The sequence below is a fragment of the Dasypus novemcinctus genome, chromosome 18 (assembly GCF_030445035.2).
Source record: "Dasypus novemcinctus isolate mDasNov1 chromosome 18, mDasNov1.1.hap2, whole genome shotgun sequence".
In the NCBI taxonomy this organism is placed as follows: domain Eukaryota; kingdom Metazoa; phylum Chordata; class Mammalia; order Cingulata; family Dasypodidae; genus Dasypus; species Dasypus novemcinctus.
The window spans coordinates 81,335,219-81,356,942 of record NC_080690.1 but is presented as its reverse complement, the minus strand read 5'-3'; the positions used below and the strand labels follow the sequence as shown (position 1 = coordinate 81,356,942).

The window sequence follows — 21,724 nt, the reverse complement described above, 5'->3', positions numbered from 1 at the left end:
CCTGGAGGGTCTGTCTGAGACTCTGCACTTCAACACAGCCAATCATTGACACTGTTTTCTGTGTACTGCTGTGTAAGTTAGGTCTTGTGAAAAACAGACCCAGAAATATACCATAGCTCAGGAAAAAATCGAAGTTTCTTGCCGACGTAAACAGTCCCAGGGGGCCCAGGTGCTGGGGGCGGCCTTACGCCACCCACGCTTGAGCAAGCTCCGTACTAGATCCTGCCGGGCGTGGACATCCGGGTTCCGCAGCAGGGAGAGCTGGGAGCCGCTGGGTGGTGCGAGCCCCGCCGGAAGCAGCGCCAGGTCACATGACCCGGCCGCGTGACCGCTTCCACCGCAGGGCAGGCTGGGAAGTGTAGTCCAGAGGGCGGCCCGCCGGCGGGCGCCAGGCCCTGCCTCAGCCGGGCGCTGCTCCGAGGGCTTCGCCCGTGTTCGCTCTCCTGCGCCTCCCAAACGCCTAAAATGGGTAGCGCGGCCATCCCCCTCTTCCGGATGGTAAACTGAGGCACAAAGACGCTACGGGGGGTTCTTAACGTCAGGTTAAGGGCAGTGGCAGATCTTGGGAACCTACGTAGAGGTAGCATTTCTGGGTCGCGGGGTTACGCGGGTCCAGTTCCGGGAACTGCCGCCAGTTTCCCGGGAGGCTGTGCCTCTCAGCACGTCTGAGAGCTGCCCGGGTACCAGGCAGTGCGGTGGGCGCTGAATGTACGGCAGGAGGAGGGAGACAGCAATAAAATAAATACTAAACGGCAGGAAGCACGGCAGGCCAGATCCCACCCTCACACGGCGTCCTAGGAGAGCGGACGGGTGAGGTAGCTGGGGGTAACCGCCATTTATGAATGAAACGCCGTTGGGTAGAAAGGACTCAGCCAGGCGCGAGGAAACGCGGTTTACGTAGGGAGGTGGCATCCGAGAGCCCTGAACGAAGGTGAGAAATGGACCATAGAAAGGACAGGGCTGCGAGGAGAATGGAGAGGGGACTCTGCAAACGGCAGCAGCAGCAAGTGCTCAGACCCTGGGGCTGGCGCGAGGAGCAGGGGCCCGCAAGGCGGCCAGGGGAGAGCCCGGGGGCACAGAGCCCTGCCCCTGCGGAGGGGACGGGCCGCGCGGCCACAACCCGCTCTGCCTTGCCTGTTCCTGCAGGTTGAATTTCTGTGGGCTCACTCACGCCTGTGGCCTGATGCTCTCCAAAGCCCTAATTCTGTGCCCCAGCCTAAAATCCCTCAGCCTCACAGGAAACAACATGACCGACGTGGGGCTGCAGCCCCTCTGCGAGGCTCTGAAGTACCCAACTTGCAACCTGCAGAAGCTGGCGTGAGTTCCACCACTTCCGTTCACCAGGGGTGTTCACACTCAACCAACCTCACCCAAGAGATGGAGGGGAGATGACTGAGGCAGGAGCCAGGGCTCGCAGTGGGAGCTGCGGCCTTGAGGGAGTGCCCCGTGCTGAGGTTTAAGGGAGGCCAATAAATAACTCTCCTTGCTAGAAGCAGGACTGGGGCAGGTGGAAACCTTCCGCTGGCTAGGCTCTCCTGGAGAAGGAGGCTTAGACGTGTGGCGGAATGGGCTTATTAATAGACTGGAGAGGTTTGTGCTGCTGCTAAATGAGCTGGACACACCCAAGTCTCCTCCAAGGGAGGCTCCCAGATGCAAAGGGCAGGTGACTGAACGTAGGCTGCATCTCAGGACAGCCCAGGCAGAGCTGCATCCAAACTGAACACTAGCGTAGTTCCTCCTCCAGTGGAGGAGTGAGGCTTAGGGAAAGGGCCAGGCACATTCTTCTAGCAGAGAATCTTCCACACGGAAACACGGGGGGAGGCATGAGGGATCAGCCGTGTCTTAGATAAGTTTTCCTGTGGAGGGAGAGGAGGGGGAAGAGGTAACAATTAGACTGGCTGTTTACTAAGCACTTAGGAGTCGTGCCAGGTACGACACTATCGTCTTTCCATGCAGACCTCAGAGCAGGTCTATCCAGGAGGTAGACACTATTGTCAACCCTTTGATAAATAAGGAGACAAATTTGAGAAAGGCTAAGTTGCTTGTCCAATGGCTTCGGCCATCATCCAGTGGCAAAGCTGGGATTCAAAGCCATGGCTGGTTCTCCAGTTTGTGCCACCCAATATGGAAGTCTCTACTTAAATTTAAATTACACAGAAAGCTCAGTTCCTGAGTCAGCTAGTCACAGGTCAATTGCTCAAGAACCACATGTGGCCATGACTATAAAATTGGACAGCACGGCTTTAATTCTTTAATTCTGGCTCAGTAGTCACATTGTCGGATCCCTTGGGAGTATTCTGAAGCAGGTAGATGCTTTTTCAGTTCCAAGGGATTGTTGTCACATCTAGAAATTTTTTTCAAGTATACCTGGAAGTTAATTTTTACATGAATTTTTCTGGGTTTTTAACTATTTCTCAGTAACTCAAAAACATTAGAATACCTTTTGGTCCTAGCAAACTATAAGTCCTACTTGGCCCATAGACCTCCAGTCTACTGATTGAGTGTATTCTACAGTGTCTGAAAGAGTAGTCACTAGCCACATGTGACTATGTAGATGAGGAAAATTAAATAGAATTTAAGATCCATTCCCTCAGGCGCACTAGACACACGGCAAGCATTTAATAGCCATGTGATTAGTAGCCAATAGGCCAGCACATTTATAGGCTGTCTCCATCATTGCTGAAAGCTCTTTTGGAAGCCCTGCTCTAGTGCCTTGCTTTTAACCTGCTTTGAGTTGTCTTTTTTGCACTTATCAGAAATGGGGTCAAACCGGTCCAAAGTACACAGAATCGGTTACAATACCCTATTTATTTTGGGTCCTTTAAAGAATAAGTCGGAAAAAAAAAAAAGAGCGCGGACTTAGTCTCTGGCGGGAGAAAAAAAAAAAAGAATAAGTCATTATACTACTTTTCTCTGATTTACATTATTTCTATTTAGTTCCTTCCACTGATTATCCCTTCCCATTTCTTTTCCTTAACGTTTTAAGCCATTGACAAGAGAACAGAGAATCAGCGGCTTGTGCTTAGAGTTGCATTCTCCCCCGCCTCTTTGAGCCTTAGGCTCTGTGCTAAGGGCTCTACGCCCATCAACGCCGTCTTCACCCCCAACACCTAAGGCAGGGATTATTGTCATTCCCACTTGGCCAAAGAGGACCAAATCCCAAAGAAGCGAAGCCTCTTGCTTGCCGTCTCCCAGCTGGAAGAAGGCAGAGCCAAGAGCACAGTTTCTGTTCAACCTCGTGGGAGCGAAGCTCTCCCTTAGAAATTTCCTCCTCCGTGTCCCACACAGGCAAACATGTCTCCCTACCATTCCCGGAGCACACCGTGGGGCAGTATCCCACATTCAGCAGTAGTCTGATTCTAAGGGCAGTGCGGAAGCTGAAAACCAAATAGTACAAGTTCCCTTTTTAAAAACCCAGGGGGAAGCATCCACGGTCTCTCCAACAGCCCCCCAAGCCAGGGTTTCTTCCTGTGTCAGGGGAGACCGCTGCTGATAAGGCTGAGGAAATGTTTGCCGCATGTAGCAAACCAGCCTAGCCCTTTACGCGTGTCGTCCATTTAACTTTGTAACAACCCTACGAGAAGTACATCAAACTCTTATTTTCAAGTGCCATTATTTCTTGAGCTTTGAGAGATAGATGGACTATCCAGTTTCTGTCTAAGGGTCATGATGTGTTAAATATAGGGACTTTTAAACAAGAAAGTAACTTATCTTAGCAAAGCCTCACACCATTACTACAGCTGGGGACTGAAAGCAATTGAGTAGACACAGATTTTACATTTTCTGTCCATTTCCCATTTGGAGAGGTAGAACATCGAATCGCTTGTGCTGTTTGTTGCGCTGAATTATTAGAGTCGAGTTTGCAGGTTAAATGCAGATATGAAACAGCATCACCATATGCGCTGGGATGAGGAGCCGTGGGGTGGCATTTATTTCCCTTACTTGTAAGGTAGGGAAAGATGAAACTTTAAGAATAGACCTCAGATTCTCTCTGCACCAAATCTTGGTGTATATTTCCATCTTTCTCTTCCATTTCTCAGCAAGCACTGTTCTTTCCCCCATTTCCCAAATAAATTATTTTTACTGGTCTAACTAAAAAAAAAAAAAAAAATACACCTCAGAGTTTTTGTAATGGATGGTGGTGGCAACAGCACAATATTGTGAATGTAATTACACACGTGAAAACAGTTAAAATGGGAAATTTGATGTTGTGTATATGTTACCATGATCATTTTTAAAACGGCCCCCACTTCCTCCTTGGGGGTTCTCTCTGCAGACTGGGGCACTGTGGCCTCACAGAATCTACCTGCCAGAGCCTGGCCATGGTCTTCATCATCAGCCAGAGCCTGACGCACCTCTACCTGGCAGGCAACGACCTGGGGAACGATGGCGTGAAAGCACTGTGTCGCTTCATGAAACATCCCAGCTGCTACCTACAGAGGCTGATGTGAGTCCAGCTTGCCTCCCCTCGGGGAGCTCATCGCTTTCTAATAAATGACATGGTGTAGACCTCAGAGCACAAGGCAGAAGGGGAGAGGGGCAAGGCTCATGATGATGAAGGGGCTGGATGTGTGCTAAATCCCATCCCTGATAATCCTCTCCTAGATCCCCGCCTGCCTGTGCGTCTTCCTGGAGGGGCAACTCTTTATTCGTTCAAATGTGTTAAGCCCCTAGTAGGGGCAGGCACCGTCAGGTGAACCGACAGACACGTCCCCATTCTCATATAACCAAGATGCTGGGGTGGGGTAGATAATAATGAGATTTTCACATGGTGATGGGTACAGCGCCAAAAGCCCTAGACTGTCTTGTTCTTCTCTGAGAAACACCACACACAGACTAGCTATTGAGCAACAAGGTGCTAGAAAGAAATCTTCTGGAGGAAAATAAGGCTCACCTGATTGTGGAGAAGAAAAGAATTTATTCTCAATCTTGCAAGAAGGGGCACACAACCAGAAAACATGGCTGGCACCCCAAACAAAGAAAAATGACACAATTTATACCCCTAAGCCTAGCACGCAAGCCCTTCCTCTGTTTCTCCATAGATTGGATACTTCAGAAGTTACAGCCTATCCAAGAAGATCTAACTTTCCCACGCAAAAGTTTGTGATTAACTGCTTCCCCCATCACATTCTAACCATTTTAGTTTTTACCTGCTCCCCTTTGTCAAATAAGGAATGGAATTTAGTGCTGAATTGGTACTGACTTGGCTCTTTCTTGGGCATCTTTTTATTGCGTATAGGACTGGCTTAAGCTGGCTTCTTTTGTTGCTGTTTAACCAGGGAGTGGGAGACTGAGGCAGTAGGCTGCCAGGTTACATTAATCAATATCTTCTTCCTTTATGTGAAAACTAATCTTTGTTTCTTACAAAGGTACCCCAAGTACCCTTTTAAAAAAATCCTGGTGTTGCCAGATTATTCCTCCATCAGAAATCTTCTCTGGTTTGACAATGAGAATGAGTGTTTTGCTTTTCCTGTTAGTACCATCAACTCACTTTGCCTCATTGCATGGGACTCCCTTTGCTCTTCTGCCATTGTATCCCCCTTGGCAAATTAGCCCACCAGTAACTTCACATGAAGAATTATACGTGAGTTAGTGGCATACCTGTAGCCAGATATTCTGTGAAAGAATAGTCTTCATGCACATGTGTACCGTGTGATGAGTCCCCAGAGAATGAGCAACAGGGAGATGCTAATCGTGATGGGCAAAATACTGCCCTTCCCCAAAGATGGCCATGTTCTGATTTCCAAAATCTGTGAACATGTTTCATTTCATGGTGTATTAATCAGCCAAAGGGGTGCTGATGCAAAATACCAGAAATTGGTTGTTTTTTATAAAGACTATTTATTTGGGGGTAGGAGCTTACAGATACCAGGCCATAAAGCATAAGTTACTTCCCTCACCAAATCCTATTTTCACGTGTTGGGGCAAGATGGCTGCCAACGTCTGCGAGGGTTCAGGCTTCCTGGGTTCTTCTCTTCCCAGGGCTTCTTCCTGGGGCTTGCTTCTCTTTCCTCTGTGAGCTTACTTCCTGGGGCTCCAGCTTAAGCCTTCAGCATCAAACTCCAACATCAAAAACCCTCCAACTCTGTCCTTTGCCGTGCCTTTTATCTGTGTGTCCCCACCCACCAAGGGCAGGTCAATGCCCTACTGAAACAAGAGGTTTACCTGATTAAGTAATCAAGGAAACCTATGAATCCAATACAATCTCATATGCTCAGAGAAGAAGATCAATTTTCAAACATAATCCAATATTTTTTGGAATTCATCGATAATATCAAACATGGCAAAAGAGAATTTGGGAATGTAATTAAGTTAGGGATCTTGAGCTGGAGAGAATTTCCTGGATTATCCAGATGGGCCCAACATGACCACAGGGTCAGAGAAGGGGACGTGATGAAGGAAACGGGTCTGGCTGGGGGCCAGGCTCTGAGGAATGCAGCCAGCCTCCCAAAGCCGTCCGCACTTGGAGCCTAAGGTCCCAGAAGCCTCACCCTCCTAAATAGTGACATCGCCCCTTTCCTGCAGAGGAGCAAACTGAGGTTGAGAGAAGTCCTCTTCTCCTTGTGTGTCTTCCAGACTTACTCAGTGCAACCTGCACTCAACCAGCTGTGGCTTCCTCGCGTTTGCGCTCATGAGCAACAGGAGTCTGACGCACCTGAACCTCAACTCGAACCCCTTGCAAGATGATGGGATAAAGCTGCTCTGTGAGGTCATGGGGGAACCGTGCTGTCACCTCCAGGATCTAGAGTAAGTTTCCCATAGCTGTCAGGGACCAGCCCTACCCACGAGGGCTTGGGGATCCTAGAAGGTGAGGAGAAATGAAAAGGGAGACGAGAACCAAAAGCTGGTCCCAGGGCCAACGGACGCGTGTCTGTCCAGCACGCATCCTGGGTTATTGGAAGTGTTGACTCTTCAATGGGCGTGTGAAGGGTGGAGAGATTCTTAACAGAGGCCCCATGGAAGAATCTGTGGAGTTCTAAGCAGAAGGGACTAGGAGTTTGTCTCTTAATCCATTCTCCTTCTGGAGCTCAAACTGCTATTGAAGTGTTTCTATTTAAAATTGTTAAACAGAATATAGAGAAATTAAAAGATCTAAATGTGCAGAAATAAATCTATAGTAGTCCCACAAGCAAGCAGCAACCACTATTAATATTTTGGTGACTGTCTCCTGGATTTTTCTTTTCCTGGATGCATAAGTGCATTGAATGTTTTACAAGGATGGAATCTTCACCATGCTTTCTTACCATGTCGCAGGCACAGGACTCTCAGTATCTTGCATGTCTAATTCTACATCTCCCCACCAATCATACACCAGTGGGGAGCTAGAATTCTCAAGGAACCAGAATACAAGTGACTTTGGTCCCACAGTCTCTCCTTGGAGATATGCAGATCATAATAGTAAATGAAGCATGGTACAGTATTCTATTTAATGGTGTGCCATAACTTAACAAATCCCCTAAAGATGGACACTTAGCTTCTGTCCAATGTTTTAGTCATGTATACTTAAGTCTTTGAGTACTTGATAGTGTTTTCTTATGATCGTTTACAAAGGGTAGAGTTAATGGACCAAAATGTGGGACCATTTTGAGATCTCTCCTTTCCCAAAAATAAACAGAGGAAAAAAGATCAGTCTACAAATTGGAGTGCCTCAAAATATTGATTTCTTCTATTTATTAGTTAAAATAACATATTGAGTCCTAGTTGTGCAGATGAAGTAGAAAAACTTAATCTTAGTCAAATGGAGATATGCTTTCTTTCAGTATTGCATTTAAGTTCTAGAACACTTGCAGGGACAAACGTTGTTCCTTCTCATCTATGGTGGCATCTGAGACATGGCCACTCCCACCTGATATTCAGGAATGAGCCCACACAGCCCGAAGGCCTCAGGAGAGGACCGCTTAGCCCCAGCAGGATCAATCTGCTCCTAGCACACCAAGATGAGCATGCGGGATTTTGGCTACTTCAGTCACTTGTACTCGGTGAATCACACAGTCATACTAGGGGGCTCATTTGTACCCCAGCTCCCCCCCCCCACCTGAGGAGGGAGCATGAGGCACCTCTCCCTTTGGATCCTGAACCCTATCTAGACTTTCAGTAAGTTTCTGTCATCTTTTCCTCCTGCTCAGGACGTTTATCCCTTTGTCAGGGTCTCCACCAGCTTCTACTCAGCCGTGCTTTTCTCTCTCTCCCCTTCTCCCCCTCGAGAGTCTTTATCCAACTCTCAGATGAGAAGCAAGTGGAGATGGGTTCCTTTTTTTTTCCAAAGATACCTTGAGTCATATCAAACACATTCTGTATGCTCCACCTCCTCCTCCTTCTGAGCCAGTGAATGCCCCACCATCGAGCCCTTCCCAGGAGTGGACAGGGAGGCCACGCTTTGTAAAGCAACGAGGGAAATCCTCTTGAGTGCTTCCCTTGAGCACCCACCCAACTCTTCTTATGTCTCCTCAGGCTGGTGGAGTGTAGCCTCACCTCTGCTTGCTGTGAGAGCCTGTCCTCGGTTATCTCCAGAAGCAGCCACCTCCAGAGCCTGGACCTTTCCTTCAATGACCTAGGTGACGGAGGCCTGATAACACTGTGCCAAGGCCTGACCGCAGAGACCAGCCATCTGAGGAGACTCGGGCAAGTGTCTGCCACTGTGTTTTAGAGCAGGGGTTCTTAACCAGGGGTCCGTGGAAAAATGTCAGGGGGTCTGTGAGCTTGAATTGAAAAAAAAAATCAAACTATTATCTTTTTCTCTGACCTCGAACTGAAATCTAGCACTTCCTTCCCTTATGAAAATGTCTAATAAATTACAGTCATATTCATCTCATATCACATTATGGTTGGTGCATATCTCAAAATCACTTACGCTCAACCATACCGTGAAATTACAGTAGTTGTTAGACCTGATGCTAGTTGAGGGTCATAAAACTATCTGCTGCTACATTCTGAGGAGGGGTCTGTGGTTTTCACCTGACTGGCAAAGAGATCCATGGAGGAAAAAAGGTTAAGAAGCCCTGGGGGCACTGCAGGAGGGCCTGGCTGCTTAGTCGCTTGAACAAGGACGATATTCTGATTTCACAACACCGTCAAGTAAGACAGAATCTGCCTTTGCAGAACCGCAGACCAGCGCACGGAGCCCATCTCAGCGTCTGTAAGTGGAATGAATGAGATAGCCTTGAATGGGTGGGGGCAGTAAGCACTCCCTCACTGAACCACAGCAGGTGCTCGAGGTGGTGCTAAATGATGGAGACACAGAGGTGCCTGCGCCCTCAGCATCCCGGCAGGTCCAGTCTAGTGAGAAAAGTGGACAAAGAGCAAATGACCGTGCTAGTCCTCAAACTCTAACACGTAGCACAGTCACCTGGGTGAGGGCGGGGCTGGTTCAATGGGGCACTGGGACATTACAGCCACGGAAAGAACACGTCAGAAACGTTGTGGATGAACCTCTAACCCTGTGCCACGTGAACGAAGCCAGACCCAAGACCACGTGCTGGATGATTCCATTATGTGACCTGTCCAGGGGAGGCAAATCTGCAGACAGGTTAGTGGGTGCCAGGAGCTGGGGGGAGGGAGAAGGGGAATAACTGCCTAATAGATACGCGGTTTCCTTTTGGGGTGACAGATGTTTTGGGACTAGATGGAGGTGGTGGCTCCCAAACATTGTGGATGTACTAAATACCACTGAACTGTTTCCTTTGAAATGGTTACTCTTATGTTATGTGAATTTCTCTTTAATTAAAAGAGGGGTCGAGAACATGCCAGCCCTTCCTAGTTCCCGGGTCAGTGGGGGAGGGGGAGGCCTGCACCTTCGCAGTCGCTAACAGAGCTGCTCCCTTTGAAAGCCTTCAGATGACTCAAATTACAGTTGTGGAAAGAAGGAGGAGAACCTATGATGAGGGGAAGGCTTGCTGAGAAAGTGGTAGTTCACCTGAAACCCAAAAGAGGAGGCGTAAGCTGGGAGAAGGGGGTGGGAAGGATTCTGCACTAAGGAAACCACATATGGGAAGTGGACTTGGCCCAGTGGTTAGGGCATCCGTCTACCACATGGGAGGTTCGCGGTTCAAACCCCGGGCCTCCTTGACCCGTGTGGAGCTGGCCCATGCGCAGTGCTGATGCGCGCAGGGAGTGCCATGCCACGCAGGGGTGTCCCCGCATAGGGGAGCCCCACGTGCAAGGAGTGCACCCTGTAAGGAGAGCCCCCCAGCGCAAAAGAAAGTGCAGCCTGCCCAGGAATGACGCCCCCCGCATGGAGAGCTGACACAGCAAGATGACGCAACAAAAAGAAACACAGATTCCCATGACACAACAACAGAGTGGACAAAGAAGAACACGCAGCAAATGGACAGAAAGAACAGACAACTGGGGGGGAGAGAAATAAATCTTAAAAAAAGAAACCACATATGCTCCTGTGGATGGAAGGAGCTGGCACGTGTGGGAAACCAAGAAGCCTGATCACAGCCAGGGAGAATGCCCGAGCCTGGGGAGGTTGGCAGGGCGCCGTAGGTCACAGTGGGGACTGGAGGTTCCATCCCATGAGCAAGGGAGGCAAAGAACATCTCGTTAGGTGAGGACAGAATCGGCGCATTGTATTACTAGCATCTGAGGAGATGCATCTTGAGGTATTTAGGGGTGGGATGTCAATGTAGATAATTTATGAACAGCTCACTGAGTCAGTAGAATGAAATATTGACCACTGTTTAAACGAAGCAGCGAGAATGTAAGTCTTAAACGTCCAGCTCATTCTAGATCATGTATATTTGAGAATTCTTGTGATAGGAGAAAACTCTTGTGGGTGCAGATCAAGGAGTTTTCGCCATCGACCACTAGGTAGTGAGACAGATGAAGACTTCGCTGCTTTGGTTTGTTTCTAGAGGAGAGAAACAAGGGGAGGTAAATCATGACGGTAAGGGTAGTGCCTGGGCAGGTGAGTGTGTGATCCGAGCACAGTGGGATTAAACTCTGGGAGTAGTGGGGGCGCTTCCTCCTTTCTAAGAGAAGGAAGAGGGAATGTGAGCACAGGTATCAGCTGGTTTCATGCTAGAAAGTTTGAGGTTTTCCTGTTAAATGATATTTTTTATTTATTTGAAGGGGGTAAAGTCAGTTCTGCACAAGGAGGAAGAAGATGGTTCAGAAGTCTGCAGAGAACAGTAGTTTGAAATAACTGTTTCAGGGTAAGGGAAAGCATGTTCATCAGAAGAAGCTAACAGTGGGAAGACAGACACCCACACCCACGGCCCCTGCCTGCAGCGGCCTCCTGCGGTTCCTCGCTGCCTGGGTACAGGGCTGAGAGCATAGGAAGTCCAGTTCCTCCAGGCTTGGCTCTTTCTAGGTGGAGACCACCAAGGTTAAGGGAAAGACAGTGTTTGGAGAAGACTGGATGGTTCTGCCTGGGGTGGCGGTGAGGGTGGCACAACATTATGCGCGGGATTCATCACACTGAATGGTGTGCCTGGGAGTGGTTGATATGGGAAAGTTGTGTTTATGTTCCCACAACCAAAAACAAGAGCAACTAAAGACAGGGAACCGAGAGTGTCTACAGCTGCAAGCAGGAGAATCCCATTCATCATCTATGTGGAATCTAAGCCCCCTCTCGATATAGAGGTGGAGTGGACATCACCATCCCAGGGTCCTCAGGCTGGAGGAAAAAATTTGGATTAGAGTGGACTTACTGATATTCTACTATGGAACTACTGTGAATAGTAATGTAAGAAATTGTAGCATTGATGTAGAGAAAGTGGTCACAGTAGTTGCTGAGGGCAGGGAGAAGGAAGAAGAGATACGATGTGGGGGCATTTTTGGGACTTGGAGTTGTCCTAAAAGATATTGCAGGGACAGATGCTGGACATTATTTATCCTGCCATAACCCACTGAATGGACTAGGGGAGAGAATAAACTACAATGAAAACTATTGTCCATGCAGTGCAGCAGTGCCCCAAAATGTATTCAAATGCAATGAATATGCCACAATGATGAAAGAGGTTGTTGATGTGGAAGGGGTGAGGTATGTGGGAACTTCTTATATTTTTTAATGTAACATTTTTTGTGATCTATGTATCTTCAAAAAAATACAATACAAATAAATGCTCAAAAAACGTTAAAAAAAAAACCAGTGACAATGACAATTAAAATACAATGCAGGATCCCAGACTAGATCTAATAATGGAGGAGAAAAAGCCCAAAATGGTGTTATTAGGACATGTGGAAAACTTGGAATAAAGACTGTAAGCTTGATATCAACGTTAAACTTCTTGAACTTGGTAATAACTACACTTAAGATGGTTACGTAACTATATGTCTTTGTTCTTAGGAAACGTACATGGAAGTATTAAGTGTTCAAGGAGCAAGATGTACGCAATCTGCTCTCAAATGTTTAGAAAATTGAAAATGGATGGATGGATAGAACGATACGGCAAATGTGGCAAAATGTTAAATTTGGATCTGGGTATCAGGGAGGAGGTTATGTTAGAGTTTTCTGTGTGGGTTTTGTATTTTTGCAACTGTCCTGTAAATTTGAAATCATGTCAGAAGTTCAGGGAAAAAACTAAGAGAAGGTGGAAACTAAGTGGGATTAAAAAAGAAGTAAAGATGGAGCATGACTGCATTGAGAGAAGCTGGAGGAACAAAGGAATCCAAGCAGTGAGATTAAAGAACGGTGTAGGACTGAGAGAAAAGAAGGGAACCTCAGATTAAACCTTTGCCCAACGAAATAGGAATGTTATTTCCCCTGATGTCAAGGGATTACAAATAACAGATATATGATGGGGCAAATGGTAGCAGACACCACACCCTACATTCTTTTGAGGGTTTAGACTGCCTGTTTCGCATCCCATGGGACGCACGTGGTGCAGACACCTTCAGTTGCAGGAAGGATGAGTAACTGACCTCTGGGGTTATCTCCCCCACATCTGGGCCCTTCAGGTTGGAGGCATGTGGATTGTCTTCATCTTGCTGTGAGGCATTCTCCTCTGCCCTCTGCCGCAACCAGCAGCTCACCAGTCTAAACCTGATGAGGAATGTTTTCAGTACTGCGGGACTTGAAAAGCTGTGTATGGCCTTTGCGTGCTCGAAGCTTCAAAGAGTTGGGTAAGTCCCGGTGATGGTCTTCTGAGATGCAAGCCTGATTCTGTTGGAGGCACCATAGTTGGTGGAGAAAATGTTTGTAAGAGTGGCTAAAGTAGTTTACTCAATGGGCGCAGACCACCTCCTGGTACCGTGCTGGATGCTGGGGTACAGGGATGTGGGAAACAGACACCAGGTGCCTTTAGATCGCATGGTCAGGTCTCATGAGGAGATGTTTGATGGGAGGCTGAAGGACAAAAGCAGGCAAGGAGGCGCTGAGATCAGAGCATGCGCAGCTGAGAGGTGGGCAGCCAGCTCCCAGCTGCCTGTGAAAGATGCGGGTGATGAACCAAGAGCTGTTCTCCTGGTTCGAGAGTTCCTGATACTCCAGATTTCATAAAATTTGAATTTTATTCCAATGTGATGAAAAGCCAAAGGGAAAATTTAAGAAGTTAAGTGATCTTTAAGGGTTTTTTGTTTTGTTTTGTTTTGTTTTAAAATTTCTGGCTAAAGTGAAAGTAAAGAAGAAAGGGAAAGATGAAGAAGCAGTATAAAAGAACAGTTACCAAGGACTCTGGAGCCAGACTGGGTGGCTTTAAATTCTGGTTCTCATGCTAGCTATCTTGACGACCTTGGGAAAGCTTCACAACCTATCTGTGCCTCGGTTTTCTTACCTGTAATGTGGGGAATATCTCCTAGGATGGTTGTGAGGATTAAATTGTACATTAACAGGTGTAAGAACATAGAACGGCACCTAGAACACAATAAACCCTGAAGTACTGTCTGTTATAATAGAAAGGTGTGAGAAACCACCTAAGGAGCCTAAAGCATAGTAGCCAAACTTAGAAAACCAGAAGAATATAGTATCAGGAAAACTAAGAGGAAGCAGTGTTTTAAGAAGGGATGAGCCACCATGTCTTGAGCTGAAAGCTCAAGCACGATGAAGACAGAAAACAGTGTGGCTGGGACAAGCTGGATCTCATGAACCTCTTTGAGTAGTTTTGGCGGGTGGTGGACTAAAGAATGAAGGCGTGAGGAAGTTAAGAAATGCTGTTTGTAGACAGCTTTTTAAAGATGATTTTGCTCTGGAGGGGAGAGAGAAGGACCTGGGCAGGGCTCAGGGTGGAGTAGAGTCAAGGTAGGGTGGTGTTAAGATGGCAAGCACCAGCATATGCTCAGCAGGTCAGGGGAACGGTCCACTAGAGTGAGAGAGTGAAGATGAAACATTTCAGGACCACCGTGTCATACAGCACTGGGGGCCTGAGTTCAGAGTTCCCAGGAAAAAAATTAATGAAAAATAAAAAACAAGAGAGTCTCCAGGAGCTTACATGGACTCTTTCAAGAATAGGCTCCTTTCATGTGCGAATGACGATTTGCAGGTGTGATTTCTGTCTTTTGTAGAAAATGTCCTGGGCATCTAATACCGCACATTCATAGATAAAATAGAAGCTAAGGCCATGCCTGAGAAGGAAGAATTATAGTTATAATTGGGGGCGGCAAAGGTTTGTTCTGGAAAATCATAAGTCTGGCTGGCAGCTCTGACATCCCATTTGAGGATCATGATATACTTGTAGCAATAGCAAACGTCCCAGTTGAGTAACTACTTTCTCCCATAAGGCCCAGCTTATAGCAGTTGGACTTATGTAGGATTCAAGTTTTTGCTAAATGGATGAAACTAGAAAGAAAGCAAGAGTGATTAGTCACGGATGGTGGGGTATGACGGGGGTCAGGAAGGATGGGAGAGGAGAGCAGAGGGATTGGAAAGCACAGCTCAGTGGATCTGGAGATGGAGAAAATGAGCTGAAAAGGCAGAACACTGCACTGAGAGAGTGTGTTTATGTTGATGACCCACGATAGTCCAGGCTTCAACAGGTTGTCACTGTAGGGCTTCGTAGGAGTTGACGTGAGGGAGGAGGTCGGACCTAGCTTTTCATGAATGGACCGTTCATGAGCCTGTTTCTCCATCTGTGAAATCAGGACAAATCTGTACCTGTTTCTCCTTCTAGTAGGAACATAAGCTCTTTAAGAGTTCCTCACTGAACCTCCTGGCACAAAGTAGGGTCTCAGTAAGGAGTGGATGGAGGTAAAAGTTCAGTGTAGTATCTGAATCTCCTCAGTTTCTTTACAAAGAGGGATTTACTTGTATTATAAGAGCAGGCTACTGCTCCTCGAGAGAACAAAGGAGGAATAAGGAAGGGAGAAGAGTCTGAGGCAAGGTCCCAGAATAACCAGCCCCTTTTCTGCCTCCCCAGGATATGTAAAGTGCTATTTGCTCTAAAACAAAAGAGGCTGCTGGAGAAGGTGCAAAGGATCAAGCCCAATTTTGTAATCGATGAAAATTGGTATGATGTTGATGGAGACGACCGGTATTGGTGGCAAAACTGAAGACATGGAGCTCCCGCCACAATCTGCTGGAGGAACTTTGAAGCTCCAGCTGTGCCCAGGAGTTCCTTGTTGCAGGTGGAAAATGACTTCCGATCCTCACGCAGCCTTCACTGGTGTGATTCCTCTGTGTTCACTACAAGTCAGTTCCTGCCACTGCCTCTGACTTGGGCTTGTGACCTTCCAGTCCCAGAGCCTCATCAGTATCTGTGAAATGTCTGTCCTGCCTGGGAGCATTTAGAGAACCCAATAAAATAAACACTGAGCATTTTGAAACAGTATCAAGTGGCCTTCTTGACCAGCTGGGGCATTATTCAGGAGGAAATTATTGGGATATATGAAAAGTAGAATAAAGAGTGAAAACTTTATATCAATGCTCAAGTTCTTTTTTTTTTTTAAGATTTGTTTGATTTATTTCCCCCCCCCCCCCCATTGTCTCTGTGTCCATTCACTGTGTGTTCTTCTGTGTCCACTTGCATTCTTGTTACGAGTCACTGGGAAACCATGTCACTTTTTTGTGTGTCATCTTGCTGCGTCAGCTCTCCATGTGTGTTTGCGCCACTCCTGGGTGGGCTGTGCTTTTCATGTGGAGTGGTTTTCCTTATAGGGAGCACTCCTTGTCCATGGGGTACCCGTATGCGGGTGATACCCCTGCGTGGCAGGGCACTTCTTGCACGCATCAGCACTGCGCATGGGCCAGCTCACCACGTGGGTCAGAAGGCCCTGGGTTTGAACCCGGGACCTCCCATGTGGTAGGTGGATGCTCTATCAGTTGAGCCACAGCTGCTTCCCAGTGCTAAAGTTCTTGAACCACTTAAGGTGGTTACATACATGAATGTCCTTGTTCTCAGGCAGTGCACATGGAAGTATTAAGTGTTCAAGGAGCGTGATGTGTGTACCCTCTACTCAAAATTTAGAAAATATGGATGGGGGATGGATGTGGGATGGGGAGGTGGATGGGGGATATGCAGGCAATTGGAAGTTGTGCAAAGGCCTTTTTCTCCCCCTAAAGACTTATTTGTTTATCCCCCACCCTCACTGTCTGCTCTCTGTGTCCATTCACTGTGCGTTTTCTTCTGTGTCTGCTTATCTTCTCTTTAGGCAGCACCAGGAACACATCTTGGGACCTTCTGGAGTGGGAGAGAGGTGCTCAATCTCTTAAACCACCTCAGCATCCTGGTCTGCTGCATCTCTTTTCTCTCCTGTGTCTCTTTTTGTTGAGTCATCTTGCTGTGCCAGCTCTCCGCTCGGGCCGGCTCTCCCCTCGGGCTGGCTTGCCTTCATCAGGCCCCAGGAATCGAACCCTGAAATTCCTATATGGTAGACAGGGTCCCAATCACTTGAGCCACACCCGTGTCCCTGCCAAGGCCTTTGATCACAGGGAAGGGGTGCGGTAGGATTAGGGAGATCAGGAAGGAGCCTCTTGCGGTCTTTCCAGCAGAAAAACTGGAGAAGTTTACACTAGTATGTGATAGTGGAGAAGGAGAGAAGGGACAGAGTGGGGTTGCTCTTTGTAGTTCAATTGGGCTTGCTCACGGGGTCTGGTCATGGCCTGTTGGGAATTTTTTTAAGGCAATGGAGTCATCATTAGATAAGACAGGAGCAGAAGTCTCACGACAAAAGGTTGAAGAATACAGCAGCAAGCTACTGTATCGAATTCCCCACAGAGGAGAGAAAGAACCAACAGGGTAAATAAAATCTTTAAAAAAAAAAAGTGCAACAGGGTGGGAGCAGGGAGGACCCTGAAAGTGTTGCCTCCGTTGTTCTAAATGTTATTGCCTTAACACACAGATAACATAAAACCTGCAGTTTTAACCATTTTGTGTGTACAGTTCAGGGGCATTCATTCCGTTTACTGTGTCGTGCTACCATCACCGCCACCCACTACCAAAACTTTCTGTCATCCCCGATAGAAATTCTGTGCCCAAATGTCCGTCAACAGGCGAACGGATGAACAAAATGTGGTCCCTCCATGCAATGGACTGTTACCTAGCCAGGAACAGGAAGTCCTGATGCCTGTTGATGAGCCCTGACGGCACGATCGTGCCCGTGGAAGAAGCTGGTGCTATGATTCCATTTACAGGACGTGTCTAAGACAGGCAAGTCCATAGAAGAAATAAACCAGTGGCTGCCCAGGACTGCAGCGACGGGGACGGGTGGGAGAGGGAACTGCAGAGTGACTGCTAATGCTGTGGGGCTTCTGCTGAAAATGCTCTAAAATTGGTGGGGGCTGCCCAACTATGCGAATGTAATAAAAGCCATCGAATTTTACCTTTTAGGTGGGTGCATTTTATGGTATGCAAATTATGCCTCAAAGCTGTTCTGTTTTTTTAATGAACCAATGCAATTCCCTGGTGAGATCTGGACTCGGAACCCCTGGGAAGAGAAGGCAGCTGCTGCTGGAAGCTGTGGGGCCAAACGCAGAGAGGCGCACGGGGCCGCAGTGAAGCCAGGGTTTATGGAGGGTTGGTGGCACCGTGCCCAGGGCCGGGAGCTTCTCGTTGGCCTGAACATACATGGAAACCTGAAAAGAAACCCCCTGGCTGGGAAGGATGGAGAACAGCAGCGGGACCTCAGAGGTCCACCACAGGCATCCCTGGGGAGCTGCCAAAAGGCTCCCTGGGCCCCGGCAGACACTCGCTCAGCGAGTCGCAGGAGAAGACTGGGGGTCTGCATTTTAACAAGCTTGTCGTGTGATTTTGAGGCAAGTGGCCTTCACGTCGTACTTAAAAAATAAGAATTAGGAGCCGAAACAGAAACTCTGAGTGAGTGAGTGAGTGAGGCAGAGAGAGTCTAGGCTAGAGGGCAAGGGTCCTAGAGAAGGGAACTTGGGAGGAGAGCTGAGATGTGACTTCACCAAGACCTCCGGGCAGCGGGCGCCGCGCTGCAGCTGGAAAAGGCAGGCGGCAAGTATGCTGCGCTCTGCGGGCCATTCGCAGCTACTCAGCCCCTCTGTTGTAGGGGAAAGCTGCAAGGTACCAGGTAAATGAAAGGGCACGGCTGTTCTCATCAAACTTTATTTACGAAAGCAGGCGGCAACTGGACTTGCCTTGAGGGTGCAGTTGCAGAGTCTGACTTCAGATGGAGAGCCTGCAGCCCGGCGCTCTGACGCCCCCACGCCCCCCACTCCCATTTCAGCTTTACCTGCCTCTCTGTCCAGGCTCAGAGTGGGGGCTGCAGTGAGTGGTGGCACGACCCCACACGGGGCCCCTGGAAAGCGTGGCCTGCTCCCCTCAGATCCCGCCGGGAGCCCCCGTCTGCCCCACCACACCCCGGTGCCCGTCTTGGCTCCACTGACCCCGTCTGAGCTGCAGCAGCAACCAAATCTCGTGAACTTTCTTTGGAATCCTGACTTTGGGAAAGCACAAGGGCGTGTGGAAGTTAAACCCAGGACGGCTCTCGGAGGCTCAGGGTTTGTCCAGGGCGAGCAGCTATGCTCAGCTCTTCAAGTAAATGACCTCCTTCACTCCTCAGAGCACATCTTCCGAGAAGCAGCATCCCCCCCTTTACTAGACGAAGCTGCAGAGCTCGGGAGCTCGGCCCCCCACCGCTCCCCGGCATGCCCCAGGCACCTCCTCCAGGTGCCCAGCACACGGCAAGCCAAGCCGGTCCCCACAGCCCCTTGTCCCAAACCTAACAGCCACTGCGCTGGATTCAAAGCAGGGCACACAGAAAAGCAGGCCGGCGGCTGCCGGGGGCCAGGGAGACGGGGGAGGTGGGTGCGCTGGGTGCCCGGTCTCTTTCAGGGTGATGGGCGTGCGCTGGAACTGGATGGGCTCAACGCCGGCTACACCATGAGTGTCTGAAATGCCACCGGGCAGCGCACCGTGTTATGTGGCTTTTACCACAACCGATGGCGCAGAACGCGGGCCAGGAGGGCTTTCCAAAGATGCAGGACAGTTCTCGGGACTCCAGGTGGCGAGGCCCGGGTGGGGGATGGACTCCTGTCCCGGAGGGCCCCAAGGGAGGTCCTCAGCAGCACCACCTTGCCAAGTCAGGGTGGGCGCTTCCGCACTCGCCTGCCGCGGGGCAGCCGTCGCTAAACCATTCTCGCACTGCTGTGCGTGCTGACCTGCTCCAAGCCCCGGGAGGCGGGCGGGTGAGGCTGCCGAGCCAGGCGTGGCTCTGGGCAGTGTGTCCACCCCACCGGGGACATCCCTGATGCTCTGGGCCCGATGTCCAAGCCACCACGGGGGAGGCCAGTGGAGCGGTGAACAGGGGGACATCGCCGGACTCAGGGCTGAGAGCAGCAGCCGCTCGGCAGGGCAGGTGTGGGCGGAAGTGGCGTGCTGAGCCAGGTGACAGGCTGGGGCCTGGGCAAGGGGTAAAGGAACAGGGGTCCGGTCCCTGGAACCTCAGGACGCGGGTCAGCTGAGAACATAGATTCGGGTGAAATGAATACTTGAGGTGAACTTGTTTTCTGAGAGCCAGCAGGCTGCACTGTGCCCACATGGAGATCACCATCACCGCCCACACAGTCTTCCCCGTTTTCCTTCCATGGTAGGACTGCCCTCTCCATGCCCTAAAATTTAGGGAAGGCCGTCTTCCTTGCTGTGGCAAACAGAGTATGAGCAGAAGGGCCACGTGTGACTTCTAGGTGGAGACTTTTTTTAAAAAGATTTATTTATTTATTTATTTACCTCCCCTTCCCCACCCCCATCCTGGTTGTCTGTTCTCTGTGTCTATTTGCTGCGTCTTCTTATTTGTCCACTTCTGTTGTTGGTAGTGGCATGGGAATCTGTGTCTCTTTTTGTTGCATCATCTTGTTGTGTCAGCTCTCCGTGTGTGCGGCACCATTCTTGGGCAGACTGCACTTTCGCGCTGGGCGGCTCTCCTTACGGGGCGCACTCCCTGCATGTGGGGCTCCCCTATGCGGGGGACACCCCTGCGTGACAGGGCACTCCTTGCACACATCCTCACTGCGCATGGGCCAGCTCCACACGGGTCAAGGAGGCCCAGGGTTTGAACTGTGGACCTCCCATGTGGTAGACAGACGCCCTAACCACTGGGCCAAGTCCGCTGCCTAGGCAGAGACTTTCAAGAGCAGTGCTCAATTTGCGGCATTCCCTTCCCCCACCCTGGCAAATGGCGGCTTTCCACATGTGTGTCCCAAAGAGTCGACGATGTGGAAGAGAGCACCAGCAACCACCAGGAGCATGTAGCAGGACAAAGAAACGAACCTGAGATTTCCTCAAGTCCCTGGGCTGTGGGGTTATTTGTTTCTGCAGCATACCCTGGCCTGTACTGACAGATACTGTGTGCGTCACAAACTCAAACGCCCAGCAAATTATGCGTGTGGCTGGCTGGCTGGAGCAGTGGGTCTTAAACTGATGGGACTCGCCCAGAGGGCTTGTTGAAACACACATTGGTAGAACTCACCCCCAGAGTTTCTAGGTCAGTAGGTCTGGGGAAAGGGCTATGGATTTGCTTTTCTGACAGGTTCCCGGGTGACACCGTTGCTGCGGCTCTGAGGGCCACACGGAAGACCACCCGGCTAGAGACGGCATAAAGCCTACCAACGGATGTGTCTATTGGGCTCTCGTGGAGTTTGTGGTTTTTTTAAACCAATGGTTAATAATTACAGTTTTACATTTTAAAATGTGTGTTGCCAGTTCTCTGTTAAAAACAAAACAAAACTGGGAACTCGGGCATCACTGATTCTGACCTTGCGCATGGCCAAGACCAGCTTGAACTGAAAACAGGGCTCCCACCCACGGGAACTGAGGTGCTCGTTTCTCCACTGTCGTCTTACGGTGGAACTTCTGCCACCAGTTCTCTCTCCAGCTTGACAGAGTATGTGTGTGACCCCTGGACTGACCGTTGCACTGAGCTGGACACCTCCTGGATTTGCTCATTTACTGCGTGCACCAAACTGGACGCTTCCTGGAATTACTGGTTTCATGCATGCACCGAGCTGGATGCTTCCTGGATTTAGTGATATACCACGTGCACTGAGCTGGATGCCTCCTGCAATTACTGATTTACTGCATGCACTGAGCAGCATGCCTCCTGGATTTACTGATTTACCTCATGCACCAAGCTGGACGCCTCCTGGTTTACTGATTTACTGTGCAGAGCTGGACGCCTCCTGGACTTACTGATTTACTTCACTCACAGAGCAGATGCCTCCTTGACTTACCAATTTACTGTGGGCAGAGCTGGATGCCTCCTTGACTTACTGATTTACTGTGCGCAGAGCTGGATGCCTCCTTGACTTACTGATTTACTGTGCGCAGAGCTGGATGCCTCCTTGACTTACTGATGTACTGTGCACACAGTGCTGGACACGTCCTGAACC

General features: G+C 49.2%; 1 protein-coding gene across 1 annotated transcript in view; it reads left to right on the top strand.

Annotated features, from left to right (window-relative positions):
• NLRP5 (NLR family pyrin domain containing 5) overlaps window positions 1-15,702 on the top strand; it is a 30,843-nt gene extending 15,141 nt beyond the window's left edge. The window contains 6 exon segments of the mRNA XM_071209015.1: window positions 1,147-1,317; window positions 4,277-4,447; window positions 6,577-6,747; window positions 8,452-8,622; window positions 12,904-13,068; window positions 15,297-15,702. Of these exon segments, the coding sequence (XP_071065116.1) occupies window positions 1,147-1,317; window positions 4,277-4,447; window positions 6,577-6,747; window positions 8,452-8,622; window positions 12,904-13,068; window positions 15,297-15,429 (982 nt within the window). The 3' untranslated portion in view covers window positions 15,430-15,702.
• The last annotated feature ends 6,022 nt before the right edge of the window (window positions 15,703-21,724 follow it).